At 43.4% G+C, this 16,753-nt stretch overlaps 1 protein-coding gene across 1 annotated transcript in view; it reads right to left on the reverse strand.

Moving 5' to 3' along the window:
• Positions 1–16,753, reverse strand: part of PHKA1 (phosphorylase kinase regulatory subunit alpha 1) — a 369,719-nt gene that overhangs the window by 248,806 nt on the left and 104,160 nt on the right. Inside the window, 2 exon segments of the mRNA XM_054718786.1 lie at positions 6,552–6,698; positions 10,475–10,573. Of these exon segments, the coding sequence (XP_054574761.1) occupies positions 6,552–6,698; positions 10,475–10,573 (246 nt within the window).

Here is a 16,753-nt window from a genome sequence, read left to right on the forward strand (position 1 = left end):
GCGAGGCCAGACCGCCTAGCCGCTCCCGGGAGTCCCTGGGAACAGCACCGTCCTGGGACGCGAGGCCGGACCGCTTACCAGTTCCGGGGGTCCCTGGGACGATCGTGGCCCTGGGGACGCGAGGCCGGACCCACCTAGCCGCTCCCCGGGGGTCAAGGGGAACAGCGTCGCCCCGGGAGGCGAGGCTGGACTGCCTACCAGTTCCCGGGGGTCCCTGGGACTATCTCCGCCCAGGGGAGGCGAGGCTGGACCTGCTTAGACCCTCCCGGGGGTCCCTGGGACAATCGCGGCCCCGGGGACGCGAGGCCAGACCACCTACCAGTTCCCGGGGGTCCCTGGGAACAGCGCTGCCACGAGGAGGCAAGGCTGGACCCGCCTAGCCACTCCCAGGGGTCCCTGGGAACAGCGCCGCCCCAGGGAGGTGAGGCCAATCCTGCCTAGACGCTCCTGGGGGTCCCTGGGAACAGCGCTGCCTGGGGGAGGCAAGGCTGGACCCGCCTAGCCGCTCCCAGGGTCCCTGGGAACATCGCAGGCATGGGGTTGCTGAGACACAGACATGGGCCTCTGGCCACAGATTCATAGCTTCGCAGAGATGGAGGGCAGGGATCTGCCTCATCTGCACAGAGACAGAGGTTCTGCAGTGCCCTCAAGACACGGGTGGGCCCAGCCATGGATCAAGGGGCATGGTAGGACTCCTGAGGCCGGTGTTGAGGGGCGGTGCCACCTCAGTGGAGGGGTGCTGCACTGCAGGGTACTGAACTGAATGACGTGATTCAGAGAAGCTCCCAGTGCTAACTGGCCTCGCTCAGGTGGCCTTCACACTTCAGAGGCAGCAACTCCTGCTCCCGCCTTGACCCAAAAGCAAGCCCGGGGTGCCCTGCCCCATGGCAGAGCATGCCTAGGCAGTGAGTGCGAAGCCTTCCACCTGCTCTGGAGAAGCGGGGGCAGTAAAGAATGGGGGGCAGGGGACTGGGAGAGGAAAGAATGTGGAGCATCCGCAATGAAGAGGTGCTCGAGAAAGAGACTCAGAAGCCTGAGTGGAAGGTTTGTTCTGTTTGCTGGGCCGCTGCCCCTTAGGAAGCGCAAAGAGCATGGCTCTAAGGGCTTCCTGTGTGCTGAGTCAAGTTCCACAGCCAACTGGAACTGGCTTCAGTTTCCTGGTCTGTAAAATGGATGAAGCATGTCCCAGTGCCTTCACTGAGCTTTGATGGCCAATTGAGATACTATATAAAGAAAATGAGGGAAGAAGTGAGAAAGAAAAGGAAGGACAAGCAACACAAAAGAAAGATTGAAAGGAACCTGTAAACCCATTGTCACTTAAATAGGGAATATAGTCAATAGTGTTATGATGATGGTATGATGTCAGGTGGGTACTAGAAATATCGGGGAACACTTTGTAAAGTATATGATTGTCTAACCATTATTCTGTAACTAATATAAAACCTGAAACCAATACAAAATAATATTGAATGTAAAGAAGTGAAAATTGGAGTGAAATTTTTATACATTTCAAAGTTTAAATAAAAGCTGTAAAGGAAGGAAGGGGAGAATAAAAATAGTGTTTTTCATTTTACCACTTCATTAAAAAGACAGTTGTCTTTATATGGTGCTTTTATACTTTTCTAAGTCATTATCTTATTTTAATTTCCAGGCAACTTAAAGACAAGATAATTATTCCCTCCACTATTCAAAGAAAAGAAATCTTGGTGTCTGGTCCTAATGATTCAATCGTCAAGCCCTTATTGTACAGCAGGGTTAGTAAAATTTTCTGTGCAGGGTTATATCTATACTAATAAAAGCCTTGGGGGTGATCAGGCCAGCAGGGGAGGGTATTTGGGGGCAATCAGGCCCACAGAGGTAGGTGTCAATCAGGCCAGCAAGGGAGCAGTTAGGGGGCAATCAGGCAGGTAGGTGAATGGTTAGGAGCCAGCGGTCCCGGATTGTGAGAGGGATGTCCAACTGCAGGTTTAGGCCCGATCCCTGTGGAATCCCGAAGGGTCCCATATTGGAGAGGGTGCAGGCTGGGCTGAGGGACACCCTCCCCAGTGCACGAGTTTCGTGCACTGGGCCTCTAGTTATATATAACAATTATACATTTATGTTATTTAAACTATAAATATCGCAAAATAATGTTTTTTCTCAAAGTGACACACTACCCGAGTTATGCTCAGTTTTTTGGCGAAGTTTGACACACCAAGCTCAAAAGGTTGCCCATCACTGCCTTAATACCAAAACCAGATAAAGACAACACAATGAAAGAGAATTACAGGCCAATATCTCTTATGAACAAAGAAGCCAAAATCCTCAAAAAAATTCTATCAAATCGGATCCAGCATTACCATGAGCAAGTAGGCTTTATCCGGGGGATGAAAGGATGGTACAATATCCATAAATCAATAAATGTGATACATCACATAAACAAATTGAGAGATAAAAATCACATAATCATATTAATTGATGCAGAAAAAGCATATGGCAAAATCCAACACCTTTTCTTGATAAAAACCCTCAGCAAAATGGTAACAGAGGGATCATACCTCAACATAATAAAAGCCTTATATGACAAACTTACAGCCAACATCATACTCAATTGGCAAAAACTAAAATCATTTCACTTAAGAACAGGAACGAGACAGGGATGCCCACTTTGACTGATCCTGTTCAACATAGTTCTGAAAGTGCTAGCCATAATGATCAGACAAGAAGAAGAAATAAAAGGCATCCAAATTGGAAAAGAAGAACTAAAATTATCATTATCCACAGATGACATGATACTGTACATAGAAAACCCTAAAGATTCCATCAAAAAAATTATTAGACTTAATAATTGACTTCGGCAATGTAGCAGGATAAAAAATTAACACCAAGAAATCTATGGCATTTCTTACAGAAAGAGAGACTACAAAAACAATCCCATTACCCTGGAACCAAAAAAATTAAGATAATTAGGAATAAACTTAACTAAGGAGGTAAAAGACCCGTACTCTGAAAACTACAGGACACTGAAAAAAGAGATAAAGACATAAACAAGTGGAAGAACATACCATGCTCATGGATTGGTAGAATCAACATCAATAAAATGTCCATACTACCCAAAGCAATCTAGAGACTCAATGCACTCCCCATTAAAATACCAATGGCATATTTCACAGACCTAGAAATAATTCTCCAAAAAACCACCTGGAAAAACAAAAAGACCCTGAATAGCTACAGAAATCCTGAGAAAGAACAAAGTAGGTGGGATCTCAATACCAGGTATCAAGCTGTATTACAAAGCCACTGTTCTCAAAACTACCTGGTACTGACACAAGAATAGATACAAAGATGAATGGAATAGAATAGAGAACCCAGAAATTGACCCAAACCACTATGCTCAATTAATATTTGACAAAGGAGGCATGAACATACAATGGAGTCAAGACAGTCTCTTCAATAAATGGTGTTGGGAAAATTGGACAGATACATGCAAAAACATGAAACTAGACTGCGCGTATACTCCCACCACCACCACCACCACGTCCCACGTGGAGTTCAGGGTTCAGGTTCAGGGTTCGGGCTCTGGAGGAGGCCGCACACAAATGAAAGAGACTAGACAAGAAAATACTAATTTGGGAATTGGGGGCCAGAGGAAAGCCCAAGAGAGGACTCCGCTTTGCTCTGGCCTTGCAATCCCTTTTATTCAGGTTTGGGATCCACCTATATCCCTTAGGCAGGCAATTTCTAGTAACAGGCAAACTATCTTATCAGTAAGGATTTACATGAAACTAAAAGGTGGAAGTTGCTTCAGCTCCCTTTGTCTCTGCCAGACAGTGGGTGTATGGCTCTGACCCTTGCCAGAGCCTCAAGGTTGACCAGCCTTCCAGACTCCTTGTCCACCCCTTTCTGCTAGTGAAGGCAATGGGCAGCTTCCAACACTAGACCACCAACTTACACCATACACAAAATTCATCTGGAATAAAAAAAGACCCCGAATAGCCACAGCAATCCTGAGAAAGAAGAACAAAGTAGGTGGGATCTCAATACCAGATATCAAGCTATAAATGTTACAAAAGACCGAAGAAGAACAAAGCAATACTTAGAGAGATGGAGTTACATTTATTACGCGTGGGTCCAGAGGAAAATGTATCTCAAATTCTGGGCCCCAACATGCAGGAATTCTCCCTATTTATATGATTTTACCTTCTTTGTCTCCCAAATATGGAGTGCTTCCGGCCCCTTTTGCAAGTTCTTAAAGAGCCCGTATGTGCTGGGCCTTGAGACCTCAACCAGAGGCCTAGCCTGACGCCAGCACTGATAACCTTGTCTGGGGGAAAGTTCAATGGCCCCTCTAAAGTGGGGAGTAGTCTTAGCAAGCAAGAATTTACAGAAGCCAATTAACAGGGTTAAAATTTCAAACAGCAGTTTTCATATAAGATAGATGCTTCATTATTACAAAGCCACTGTTCTCAAAATAGCCTGGTACTGGTACAAGAACAGACATATAGACCAATGGAATAGAATAGAGAACCCGGATATCGACCCAAACCACTATGCTCAATTAATATTTGACAAAGGAGGCATGAACATACAATGGAGTCAAGACAGTCTCTTCAATAAATGGTATTGGGAAAATTGAACACATACATGCAAAAAAATGAAACTAGACCACCAACTTATACCATACACAAAAATAAACTCAAAATGGATACAGGACTTAAACATAAGACAGGAAACCACAAAAATACTAGAGGAATCCATAGGCAGTGAAATATCAGACATACGCCGAAGCAATTTCTTCAATGGTACTGCTCCTAGGGCAATGGAAACTAAAGAGAAAATAAACAAATGGGACTACATCAAAACAAAAGGCTTTTGCACAGCAACAAGAAAGCCCACTGCATGGGAGAACATAATTGCCAATGATATCAATGATAAGGGTTTAATGTCTAACATTTACAGGGAACTCATATAACTTAATAAAAGCAAGTTAAACAACCCAATCAAATAATGGGCAACTGACCTAAATAGATAAGTTTCGAAAGAAGACAGAAGGAAGCCAAGAGACATATGCATACCTGCTCAAAGTCACTAATGATCCAAGAGATGCAAATCAAAACAACAATGTGGTACCATCTCACACCTGTCAGAATGGCTATCATCAACAAACGATAAGTGCTGGCAAGGATGCAGAGAAAAAGGAACCCTCGTGCACTGCTGGTGGGAATGCAGACTGGTGCAGCCACTGTGGAGAACAGTATGGAGTTTCCTCAAAAAACTAAAAATGGAACTCCCATTTGACCTTGTGATCCCACTTCTAGGAATATATCCCAAGAAACTAGACACCAATTAGAAAGGATATATGCACCCCTATGTTCATAGCAGCACAATTCACAATAGCTAAGATTGGAAACAGCCTAAGTTCCCATCAGCAGATGAGTGGACTAAAAAACTGTGGTACATCTACACAATGGAATACTATGCTATGGTAAAAAAGAAGGAATTCTTATCATTTGCAACAGCATGGATGGAACTGGAGAGCATTATGCTAAGTGAAATAAGCGAGTCAGATAAAGATAAATATCACATGATCTTACTCATTTATGGAATATAATGAACAACATAAACTGATGAACAAAAACAGATCCAGAGACAGAGAAGTATTGATCAGACTGTCAAACATCAGAGGGAAGGTAGTGGGGGTGGGGATAAGGGAGATAGATCTACCAAAAGATTTGTAGGCATGCATATAAGCCTAACCCAGTGGTTGGAAAACTCATTAGTCAGATTTGGAAACAGCCTAGGTGCCCGTCAGCAGATGACTGGATCAGGAAACTGTGGTACATCTACACAATGGAATACTATGCTGCCATAAAAAAGAAGGAATTCTTACCATTTGCAGCAACCTGGATGGAACTGGAGAGCATTATGCTAAGTGAAATAAGCCAGTCAATGAAAGAAAAATACCACATGATCTCAATCATTTGTGGATAATAAAGAACATTATAACTGATGAACAAAAAGATAGACACAGAGGCAATAAAACATCAAACAGACTGTCAAATTACATCGGGAAGTTTAGGGAGAGGTGGGGGAGATAAGAGATCAACCGAAGGACTTGTATGCATGTATATAAGCATAACCAATGGATGCAAGACACTGGGGGGTGAGGGCATGTATGGGAGTGGAGGGGGGGGAATGGGAAGATATGTACACATGTAATACCTTAATTTAAAAAATGGAAAAAAAATAAAAATATATACAAAATAAAATAAATAGCTCATTATAATAAAAACAAACAAACAAAAAAAGAATGCCCCTCAATTTGATTTTTGTCTGTTGTCTTCCCATAATTATATTGAGGTTATGCATTATTTGGAAGGATATCACAGAGGTGCTGTGCACTTCTCATTGCACTATATTGAGAGTACATGATGTCAATACACCTTTTTTCTGGTGATATTAACCCTGATTACTTGGTTAAATCACAGACACAGGTCATAATGAAGGCCTAAAAAGATAATTTCCCTTTAAAGTAAGAACCCTAAAGGAAAGAAAGGCACATGTACACATACCTGAAGTTTGGTGATGATTTCCTGTTTTGTGACCTCCACCAACTGATTATCTTCTACTGCAAAGGCTGGGAAGGTTATAACTGAAAGTAGACTAGCATCAACTTCTTTGGATGTTGAAGCCCGGGGAAGTATTGAATTAAGGATAGACTAAGAGAAAGGAAATCAAATGTGGCACATTAGTGAATAACTCAAGATTGTAAAACTAACAAATTTAGTTTCCAAAGATTTATGTAGAAGAGCAACATTCAGAAGAAAAAATAAACATCATTTAAGAGTGAGAGCTTTAAAAACTAGCTATTTCTGTACATTATCCCTTGTTCCAATACTGCTCTCAATGTTTTCCAATCCTGATTGTTAAGCAGCTGCTAATGGATACAGAATACTCTTAACATCATTATCCCACCCACAATCCTGTTGCTCTATTAGCAACTATTTAAGCATAAAGATAAGAGAAAATGTACCTGCTGAAAAGCAGGAAATGGAAGGCTCAGCTCATATATCCTTGGTATTTATCTTTTCCATGAAAACTTTTATAATTAGAAGATGAATTCATATTTACTACTAGAGGCCTGATGAATGAAATTCGTGCACAGGGGGAGGGAGGAGGGTGTCCCTCAGCTCAGCCTGAACCCTTGCCAATCTGGGACACCTCGAGGGATGTCCGACTGCCCAGTGGGATCAGGCCAAAACAGGCAGTCAGACATCCCTCTCAATCCAGGATTGCTGGCTTCCAACCGATTGCTTGCCTGCCTGCCTGATTGCCCCTAACCATTTCTGCCTGCCAGCCTGATCACGCCCTAACCACTCCCCTGTCAGCCTGATCAATGCCTAACTGCTCCCCTGCCTGCCAGATTCCCCCTAACTGCCCTTCCCTGATGACATCTAACTGCCCTCCCCTGCTGGTCTGGTCGCCCATAATTTCTCTCCCCTGCTGGCCCGGTCACCCCTAACTACCCTCCCTTGCCAGCCTGGTTGCCCCTAACTGCCCTCCTCTGCAGGCCTGGTCACCCCTAACTTCCTTCTCTTCCAGCCTGGTTGCCCCTAATTGCCCTGACCTGCAGGCCCGGTCACCCCTAACTTCCATCGCCTGCCTGCCTACTGCCCTCCCCGGCCAACCTGGTCACCCCTGACTGCTCTCCCCTGCAGGCCTGGTCATGCCCAACTGCCCTCCCCTGCAGGCCTGGTCCCCCCCAACTGCCCTCCCCTGCAGGCCTGGTCCCCCTCAACTGCCCTCCCCTGTAGGCCTGGCTGTTCCCAACTGCCCTCCCCTGCAGGCCTGGTCCCCCCCAACTGTGCTCCCCTGCAGGCCCAGTAACCCTTAACTGTCCCCCCTGCAGGTCTGGTCCCCCAAACAGCCCTCCTCTGCAGGCCTGGTCCCCCTCAACTGCCCTCCCCTGCAGGCCTGGTCCCCCTCAACTGCCCTCCCCTATAGGCCTGGCTGTTCCCAACTGCCCTCCCCTGCAGGCATGGTCCCCTCCAACTGTGCTCCCCTGCAGGCCCAGTCACCCTTAACCTGAAGGTCTGGTCCCCCGCAACAGCCCTCCACTGCAGGCCTGGGCCCCCCCCCCCAACTGTTCTCCTCTGCAGGCCTGGTCACCCCCAACTGCCCTCCACTGCAGGCCTGACTGCCCCCAACTGCCCTCCTTTGCAGGCCTAGTCCCTCCTTAGTGCCTTCCCCTGCAGGCCTGGTCACTCCCAACTGCCCTCCCCTGCAGGCCTTATCCCTCCGAAGTGCCTTCCCCTGCAGGCCTGGTCACTCCCAACTGCCCTCCCCTGTGGGCCTGGTTGTCCATAACTGCCTCCCCTGCTGGCTCAGTCACTTCTAACTGCCCTCCCCTGACAGCCTGGTTGCCCCTAACTGCTCTCCCCTGCAGGTCTGGTCCCCCCCAATTGCCCTTCCCTGCAGGCCCGGTCACCCTTAACTGCCCTCCCCTGCAGGTCTGGTCCCCCGCAACTGCCCTCCACTGCATGCCTGGGTCCCCCCCACTGTTCTCCCCTGCAGGCCTGGTCACCCCCAACTGTGCTCCCTTGCAGGCCTGGTAACCCACAACTGCCCTCCTCTGCTGGCCCGGTCACCCCTAACTGCCCTCCCCTGCAGTCCTGGTTGCCCACAAATGCCTCCCTTGCTGGCTTGGTCACTTCTAACTGCCCTCCCCTGCCAGCCTGGTCACCCCTAACTACTCTCCCCTGCTTGCCTGGTCACCCCCAACTTCCCTCCCCTGCAGGCCTGGTTCCCTCCAACTGCCCTCCCCTGCAGGCCTGGTCCCCCCAACTGCCCTCTCCTGCTGGCCTGATCACCCACAACTGCCCTCCCTTGCAGGCTTGATCACCCACCACTGCCCTCCCCTGCTGACCATCTTGTGGTGGCCATCTTGTGTCCACATGGGGGCGGCCATCTTGTGTGATGGAGTAATGGTCAATTTGCATATTACCTCTTTATTACATGGGATAACACTATGGATGTCTAATCAGGGTTTGAAGAAGAAAAGAAAAATCATTTTGCCAACGAGAAGAACCTTAATCTTTCAATACAAAGAGTAATCCTAACCAAATCTAAATATATGCATTTACCATTTAAACCAGGGGTGGGGAACATCTGGGCCATGGATCATATAAGGTCCATGAAATCATTTGGTCTGGCCCTGCCAAGGTATTAGGGGTGATTTAATTAAATGTTTGACCAAATATAGCAGACTAATTTTTAAGTTGATAATTTTGTATGGCCCACGAATGATGTTGGCAGAGAAAAGGTTCCTTACCCCTTATTTAAACAGTGTAAACTCCAAACAGTTAATCCTAGAGCCCATGTGGAACAAGGGAATGTTTCAGAGCCACTATCAACACTCACCATAAGTCACCCCCCTTGCTCTCTTGCTATATTTAGAAAAGGAGATACTCAGGAGCACAGTCCATAGATTTGATATGACAATAGTGAGGAATTCTATATACTATGATGTGATCCCTTTATAACCGTGGATGAGAGAACAGGACTATGATCTATGTTACAGCTAATGCTATATCAGGCTTATTATAATACTAGAGGCCCAGTGCATGAAATTTGTGCACTGGGGGGGTGTCCCTCAGCCCAGCCTGCACCCTCTCCAATCTGGGACTCCTCAGGGGATGTCTGACTGCTGATTTAGGCCCAATCTTGCATATAAATGCATATGTTTAGTTTTGGTTAGGATTATTCTTTGTATTGAAAGATTAAGGTTCTTCTCATTGGCAAAATGATTTTTCTTCTCTTCTTCAAACCCTGATTAGACATCCATAGTGTTATAGTAGATATGAATTCATCTTCTAATTTTAACCAGCATTGAGACATCCCTCTCACAATCTGGGACTGCTGACTCCTAACCAATCACCTGCCTACCTGTCTGATTGCCCCTAACCGCTTCTGCCTGCCAGCCTGATTGCCCCCTAACTGCTCCCCTGCTGGCCTGATTGATGCCTAACCACTCCCCTGATGGCCTGATCGACCCCAACTGCCCTCCCCTGCCAGCCCGATTTCCCCCAACTGCCCTCCCCTGCCAGCCCGATTGGCCCCAACTGCCTTCCCCTGCCAACTCGATCGCCCCCAAGTGCCCTCCCCTGCTGGCCCGATCACCCCCAACTGCCCTCCCCTGCTGGCCTGATCACCCACAACTGCCCTCCCCTGCTGGCCATCTTGTGGCAGTCATCTTGTGATGGCCATCTTGTGACAATGTGGGGGCGACCGTCTTGTGATGACATGAGGGCGTCACACGAGGGCACAAGGGCCACCTAGGTTTTTATTAGTACAGATAGGATGTCTGATATTTTTGGCACATAGTAATAAATAAGATTATCTATTCTCAATCAGGTCTTTTTATTCTAAAGTCCACACTAAGTCTGAATCTGAGTAAGAATAAAATTATCTATAATGTGGTCTATTATTTTCTTACCTGGCAGTGTTGTACTTCATCAGCAAGGACATGAATAACTGATTGGGGCCCACCTTTCACACCGAACAGATCTAGTTCATCTAATGCTTCTAGGGCTGCCTATGAGGAACAAAGAAGGAAAGGTCAATTTCAGTATTAGATATATTTCTACTCCCTATACCTCAGTATCACATCAATGCACACATGTAATTTTGAATATGTTCAGAACATAAAACACAGTAATAGTATTTATTCTGAGGAGCCTCTGAGTTGTTCTTTGGCTTCCATACTATCCCAGAGACAATTAAGATGAAGGCTGTAGACATTCTTTCATGATAAAACCCTGCAATAAGTTCAATATAGAAAGAACATACCTCAATATAATGAAGACCATATATGACAAACCCACATCTAACATTATATTCAACAGTGAAAAACTGAAAGTTTCTTCTCTAAGATCAGGAACAAGAAAAGGGTGCCCACTCTCACCACTCTTACTCAACATTGTTCTAGTAGTTGTAGCCAGAGCAATTAGGCAAGAAAAAGAAATAAAATGCATCTGATTTGGAAAGGAAGTAAAACTGTCATTATTTACAGATGATACGATCTTATATAGAGAAAACCCTAAAGACTCAATCATCAAAAAACTAATAAATGAATACAATAAAGTTGAAGGATATAAAACCAGCATACAGAAATCAGTGATGTTTTTGTACACTAACAACAAACCATCTGAAAAAGATAAAAAATAAACCAACCCATTCACAATAGCATCAAATTCAGTCAAATACTTAAGACTAAATTTATCCAAGGAGGTGAAAGATCAGTACAATGAAAACTACATTTTGGTGATAGACATTGAAGGCACGAACAAATGGAAAGATATCCCATGTTCATGAGTTGGAAGAATTAATATTGTTAAAATGTCCATATTATCAAAAGCCATCTATCGGTTCATTGGAATCCCTATCAAAATTCCAATGAAATTTTAATAAGAAATGCAAACAAATCCTAAAATTTGTATGGAACCACAAAATACCTCAAACAGCCAAAGCAATCATGGCAAAGAAAAACAAAGCTGAAAGCACCAGATTTCCTAATTTCAAATTATACTGCAAAGGTATAGTAATTAAATAGTATGGTATGGCCATTAAAATAGACACAGAGATCAACGGAACAAAATAGAGAGCTCAGAAATAAATTCCTGCATTTATGGTCAATTAGTATTTGACAAGAGAATAAAGAACTCAATGAGGAAAGAAAAGTGTCTTCAACTAATCAATAAATGGTGTTGGGAAAATAAGATAGCTGCTGGGACTGACTGGCAGACCCTGAATGATGGATGAATGATTACTCTAACACACATTTCTGTGAAAGAGAGGGCTAAGGCACTACTTGGCTATCACTGCCAAGTAGCCCTGTTTGCCTGCCTCCTTTGGCTTTTATTGTCATAACAGCTTGAACTAAAATTAACCTCTAGATACAATCAGCAGGGTAAGCATCCTGGAGAAAGTACATGCTTCTACAAGGTCGGATCTTTAAAGATTAAACATTAAGATTCTAGCAAAACACCCTGGGGGATCAGACTTGTTTGGAAAAGTCAAGGTAGGGACTGCCACCTTCGGCAAAGTCCCCTCAGAGTCCCCCTACCTTTCAGAGAATCCTCCTTACAGACATCCCAACCAAGTCCAGTGCTTCCCCACAGATAGTCACATGCAAAGCAATAAAATTGGATCCCTATCTTACACTACTCATAAAAATTTGCAACAGCATGAATGGAACTGGAGAGCATTATGCTAAGTGAAATAAGCCAGTCTGAGAAAGATAAATATCACATGATCTCACTCATTTATGGAATATAATGAACAACATAAACTGATGAACAAAACCAGATCCAGAGACAGAGAAGTATTGATCAGACCATCAAACCTTAGAGGGAAGGTAGGGGAGGGTGGGGGGAAGGGGAAGAGATCAACCAAAGGACTTGAATGCATGCATATAAGCCTAACCAATGGACACAGACAACAGGGGGGTGAGGGCATGAGTGGGAGAGATAGGGGGGTAATGGGGAGATAAGGACACATATGTAATACCTTAATCAATAAAGAAATTTTAAAAAATTAACTTAAAAAGGATTAAACGTAAGACCTCATACCATAAAACTCCCAGAAGAAAACACAGGGAAGAAGTTCCTTTACATTGGCTTCTGCAATGATTTTTTAGATAACACCAAAAGCACAAGCAACTAAAGCAAAAATCAATAATTGGAACTACATCAAACTAAAAAGTTTCTGCACCACCAAAGAAACAATTTTAAAAAACCTGAAAGGCAACCTATGGAATGGCAGAAAATATTGGCAAAAACATATCTGATAAGAGGTTAATATCCAAAATATATAAAAACTCATATGACTCAAAAACAGCAACAACAAACAACCAATTTAATTAAAAATTAGTAGAGGAATTGAATTTTTTCCAAAGAAGACATACAAATGGCCAATAGGTACATGAAAAATGCTCAACATCACTAATCAAACAGGTAAATACAAATCAAAACCAAAATTCAAGATCACCTCACACCTGTTAGCATGCCTATCATCAAAAAGACAAACAGTAACAAGTGTTCGTGAGGATGTGAAAAGAGGGAAACTTGTACACTTTTGGTGGAAATGTAAATTGGTTCATCTGCTATATAAAGTAATATATAAAGGCTCCTTTAAAAATAAAACTACTATATGACCCAGTAATTCTACTGTTGAGTATATATTCAAAGGAAATGAAAACAAGACATTGATGAGATATATGCTTTGTTTATTGCAGCATTTTTCATAATAGCCAAAATATGGAAAAAATCTAAGTGTCTGTCAACAGATTAATCAATAAAGAAGATGTAGTATATATATAAGATGCAATATTATTCAGCCATGAGAAATAAAAAATCCTGCCATTTGCAACAACATGGATCAACCTTGAGAGCATTATGCTAAGTGAGAAAGTCAGACAGAGACAGATAAGTACTATATTATATCACTCAACATAAAAATCCTATCTAATAAAAGAGTAATATGCAAATTGACCATCACTCCAATACATAAGATGGCCATCTCCATGTGGTCAAAGATGGCCACCCCCATGTGGATACAAGATAGCCACCACAATATGGCCGGTAGGGGAAGGCAGTTGTGGACAATCAGGCCAGCAGGGGAGGGCAGTTAGGAGGGACCAGGCCTGCAGGGGAGGGCAGTTAGGTGTGATCGGGCCAGCAGAGGAGGGCAGTTGGGGGTGACCAGGCTTGCAGAGAAGGACAGTTGGGGGTGACCAGGCCTGCAGGGGAGAGCAGTTAGGGGTGACCAGGCCAGCAGGGGAGGGCAGTTAGGGGTGACTGGGCCATCAGGGGAGGGCAGTTGGGGGTGACCAGGCTGGCAGGGGAGGGCAGTTAGAGGTGACCAGGCTGGCAGGGGAGGGTAGTTAGGGGCAATAAGGCTGGCAGGGGAGCAGTTAGGCATCGATCAGACTGGCAGGGGAGTTGTTAAGGGTGATCAGGCTGGCAGGCAGGAGTGGTTAAGGGCAATCAGGCAGGCAGGCAGGCAGGCGAACGGTTGGGAGCCAGCAGTCCTGGATTGTGAGAGGATTGTGAGAGGGATGTCCAACTGCCCGTTTAGACATTCGGACATCCCTTGAGGGGTCCCAGATTGGAGAGGGTGCAGGCTGGGCTGAGGGACAACGCCCCCGCCATGCACGAATTTTGTACACTGGGCCTCTAGTCAAACTTATAAAAACAGAATAGAATGATTGAGACCAGAGGCTGGAGGGTTAGGGAATTGGGGATGTTGCTTACAGATACAAACTTACAACCAGTAGATAAATAAGTCCTGAAGATCTAATTCATAACACAATGATTAAAGATAACAATACTGTATTATAAACTCCAAAATTGCTAACAGAGTAAATATTAATTGTTTTTACAACAAAAAAGAAATGGTAACTATATGATGTAATAAAAAATGCTTTGGTAATAATCATATTGTAATAAAATATTTGTATCAAATCAACACATTGTATTATTCCTCTAATATACACAATGGCATATGTCACTTATATATCAATAAAAATAAATTTAAGGACTTGGAATGATGTCCATACCATGGTGGAGTGAGAAGACTCCTTTGTTTCTCCCCTTAAATTTACAGGTTGAACAACTATAACTCAACAAAGGATACTCTGCTCAACACACACACACACCTGAAAAATACAGTAATTGGAACATCTGAATGTGGGTGGGTTGGGATGAGTAGGAAGGTGGCATGAGGAACAAAGTCAAAAATGGTGGTCATAGATGCAAATGGGTGCCCAATACAGTTCCAGTGAGTTGGTAGCCATGGAGAAGTAGGGCTGCAGCCTTCACACTATTGCTTAGATTTTAAAAGAGGCAGAAGCAATAGTCTCTTGGGAAAACCCATCTCTTTTTCCCTTTCCCCATCACGGCAGATCTGGTAGAGGTGGCTGGGAAGACTAACAGTACAGTGATGCCGACAGCCATTGCTGGCATGAGGTGGATGATGTACTTGCTTCTCTTTCCCCACCCAACCTGGCAGAGCTTGGTAGAGGTAGTGAAGACACCTCTGAAAACACACCAGAGCTAGTGACTTTAGTAAAAAGAGGTAGTACAGAGAATTTGAAAAGCCAGTTCTCCACTACCAGCCACATTCCCCTACCAGAGTAGTAGTGCTCCATAACCATGGAAAGTGGTCATAGAAGGGACATCCACCATCCCAGTGGGTACATGGCATTTTCCTTAACCTAAGAAATGCAGCTCTACCATGATCCCAGAGGCACAAAACCTTGTGATATACCACCATCTGCTGGAAAACAAAGAAAAGTACCCTACCTATCAAGAGAAAAACAGTATCTAAACAACAAAAAAGAACTCCCTACCTGAAATGTGCAGGCAGAGAAACAATTCATCAAATACAATGGACAACCAGGTAACATGGGGATATAGAAAGAAAAGGAAAAGTATCTAAAAACCAAAGTCATGGAAGACTGTGACTTTATTGACAGAGAATTTAAGATTGCAGTTATAAAGAACCTCAACGAGATACAAGAGAACTCAGAAGGAAAGTTCAATGAGCTTTGGAATAAAATTAATGAACAAATGAGTACTGTACCAAACAGACTGAAAATATAAAAAATAACCACACAGAAATTTGGGGGCTCAAGAACTCAGTAAATGAGATGAGGACTGCATTAGCCAGCACTGGAAACAGAACAGACCAGATAGAAAAGAGAATTAGTGAACTCAAATACAGAAACCTAAAAATAACCAAGGAGGGAAAAGATAGAGAATTAAGGGTTAAAACAAATAAAAGAACTCTACAAGATCTATCTGTCTCCATTAGAAAGAGCAATATGAGGATAATGGTTATACCAGAAGGTGAAGGGAAGAAAAATGGAAGAGAGCCTACTAAAAGAAATAATTGATGAGAACTTCCAAAGCCTATGGAAAGAACTGGACTTTAGTATAGAGGACACCAACAAAACACCTAATTATATTGTATTAATGCAAAAAGACCTCTCCAAGACACATATTATTCAAATTGTCAAAAATTAAGGACAAAGAAAATATTCTCAAAGCAGCCAGGGGAAAAAAGACTAATCTACAAGGGAAACACTATTTGATAATAATCAGATTTTTCAGTAGAAATATTATAAGCCAGGAGACAGTAGAAGGAAATATTCAAAATATTGGAAGAGAGGAACCATCAGCCAAGGTTAATATATTCTGCAAAGATGTCCTTTAGATATGAAAGAAAACTAAATCCTTCCCCAGATGAATAACAGCTGAAATAATTTATCACTATAAGACCTGCATTACAAGAAATGTTGGAAGGAGATCTTCTATAAGAAACAAAATAACAAAAATATATAAAATTTTGAGTAAAGTGACTAACAGACAGACAGAAGCAGGAAATTGCAGCTCCATTTTAGAACAAGATATTAAACACTTAGTTATAACATAAAAGTTAAAGGGGAAAAGGGACAAAAAATAACTATACTACAAGTTGTGCAAGTTGGTAATAAATGCATAGCATGAAAAAGATAGTCTTTGACAACAAAATCATAAAAGGGGAGGAGGAATTGATCTGAAATTGTACAGGTGAATAAAGGTAAAAGGCAATTAGAAGAAAAAGGACTATTGTATACAAGGGTGGGCAAAAGTAGGTTTATAGTGTTCATATGGAAAATAATACAATAATCTATAATAATAAAGGGTAATATGCTCATTAGACTGAATGTCTT

The sequence above is a fragment of the Eptesicus fuscus genome, chromosome 1 (genome assembly GCF_027574615.1).
Source record: "Eptesicus fuscus isolate TK198812 chromosome 1, DD_ASM_mEF_20220401, whole genome shotgun sequence".
NCBI classification, from domain to species: Eukaryota; Metazoa; Chordata; class Mammalia; order Chiroptera; family Vespertilionidae; genus Eptesicus; species Eptesicus fuscus.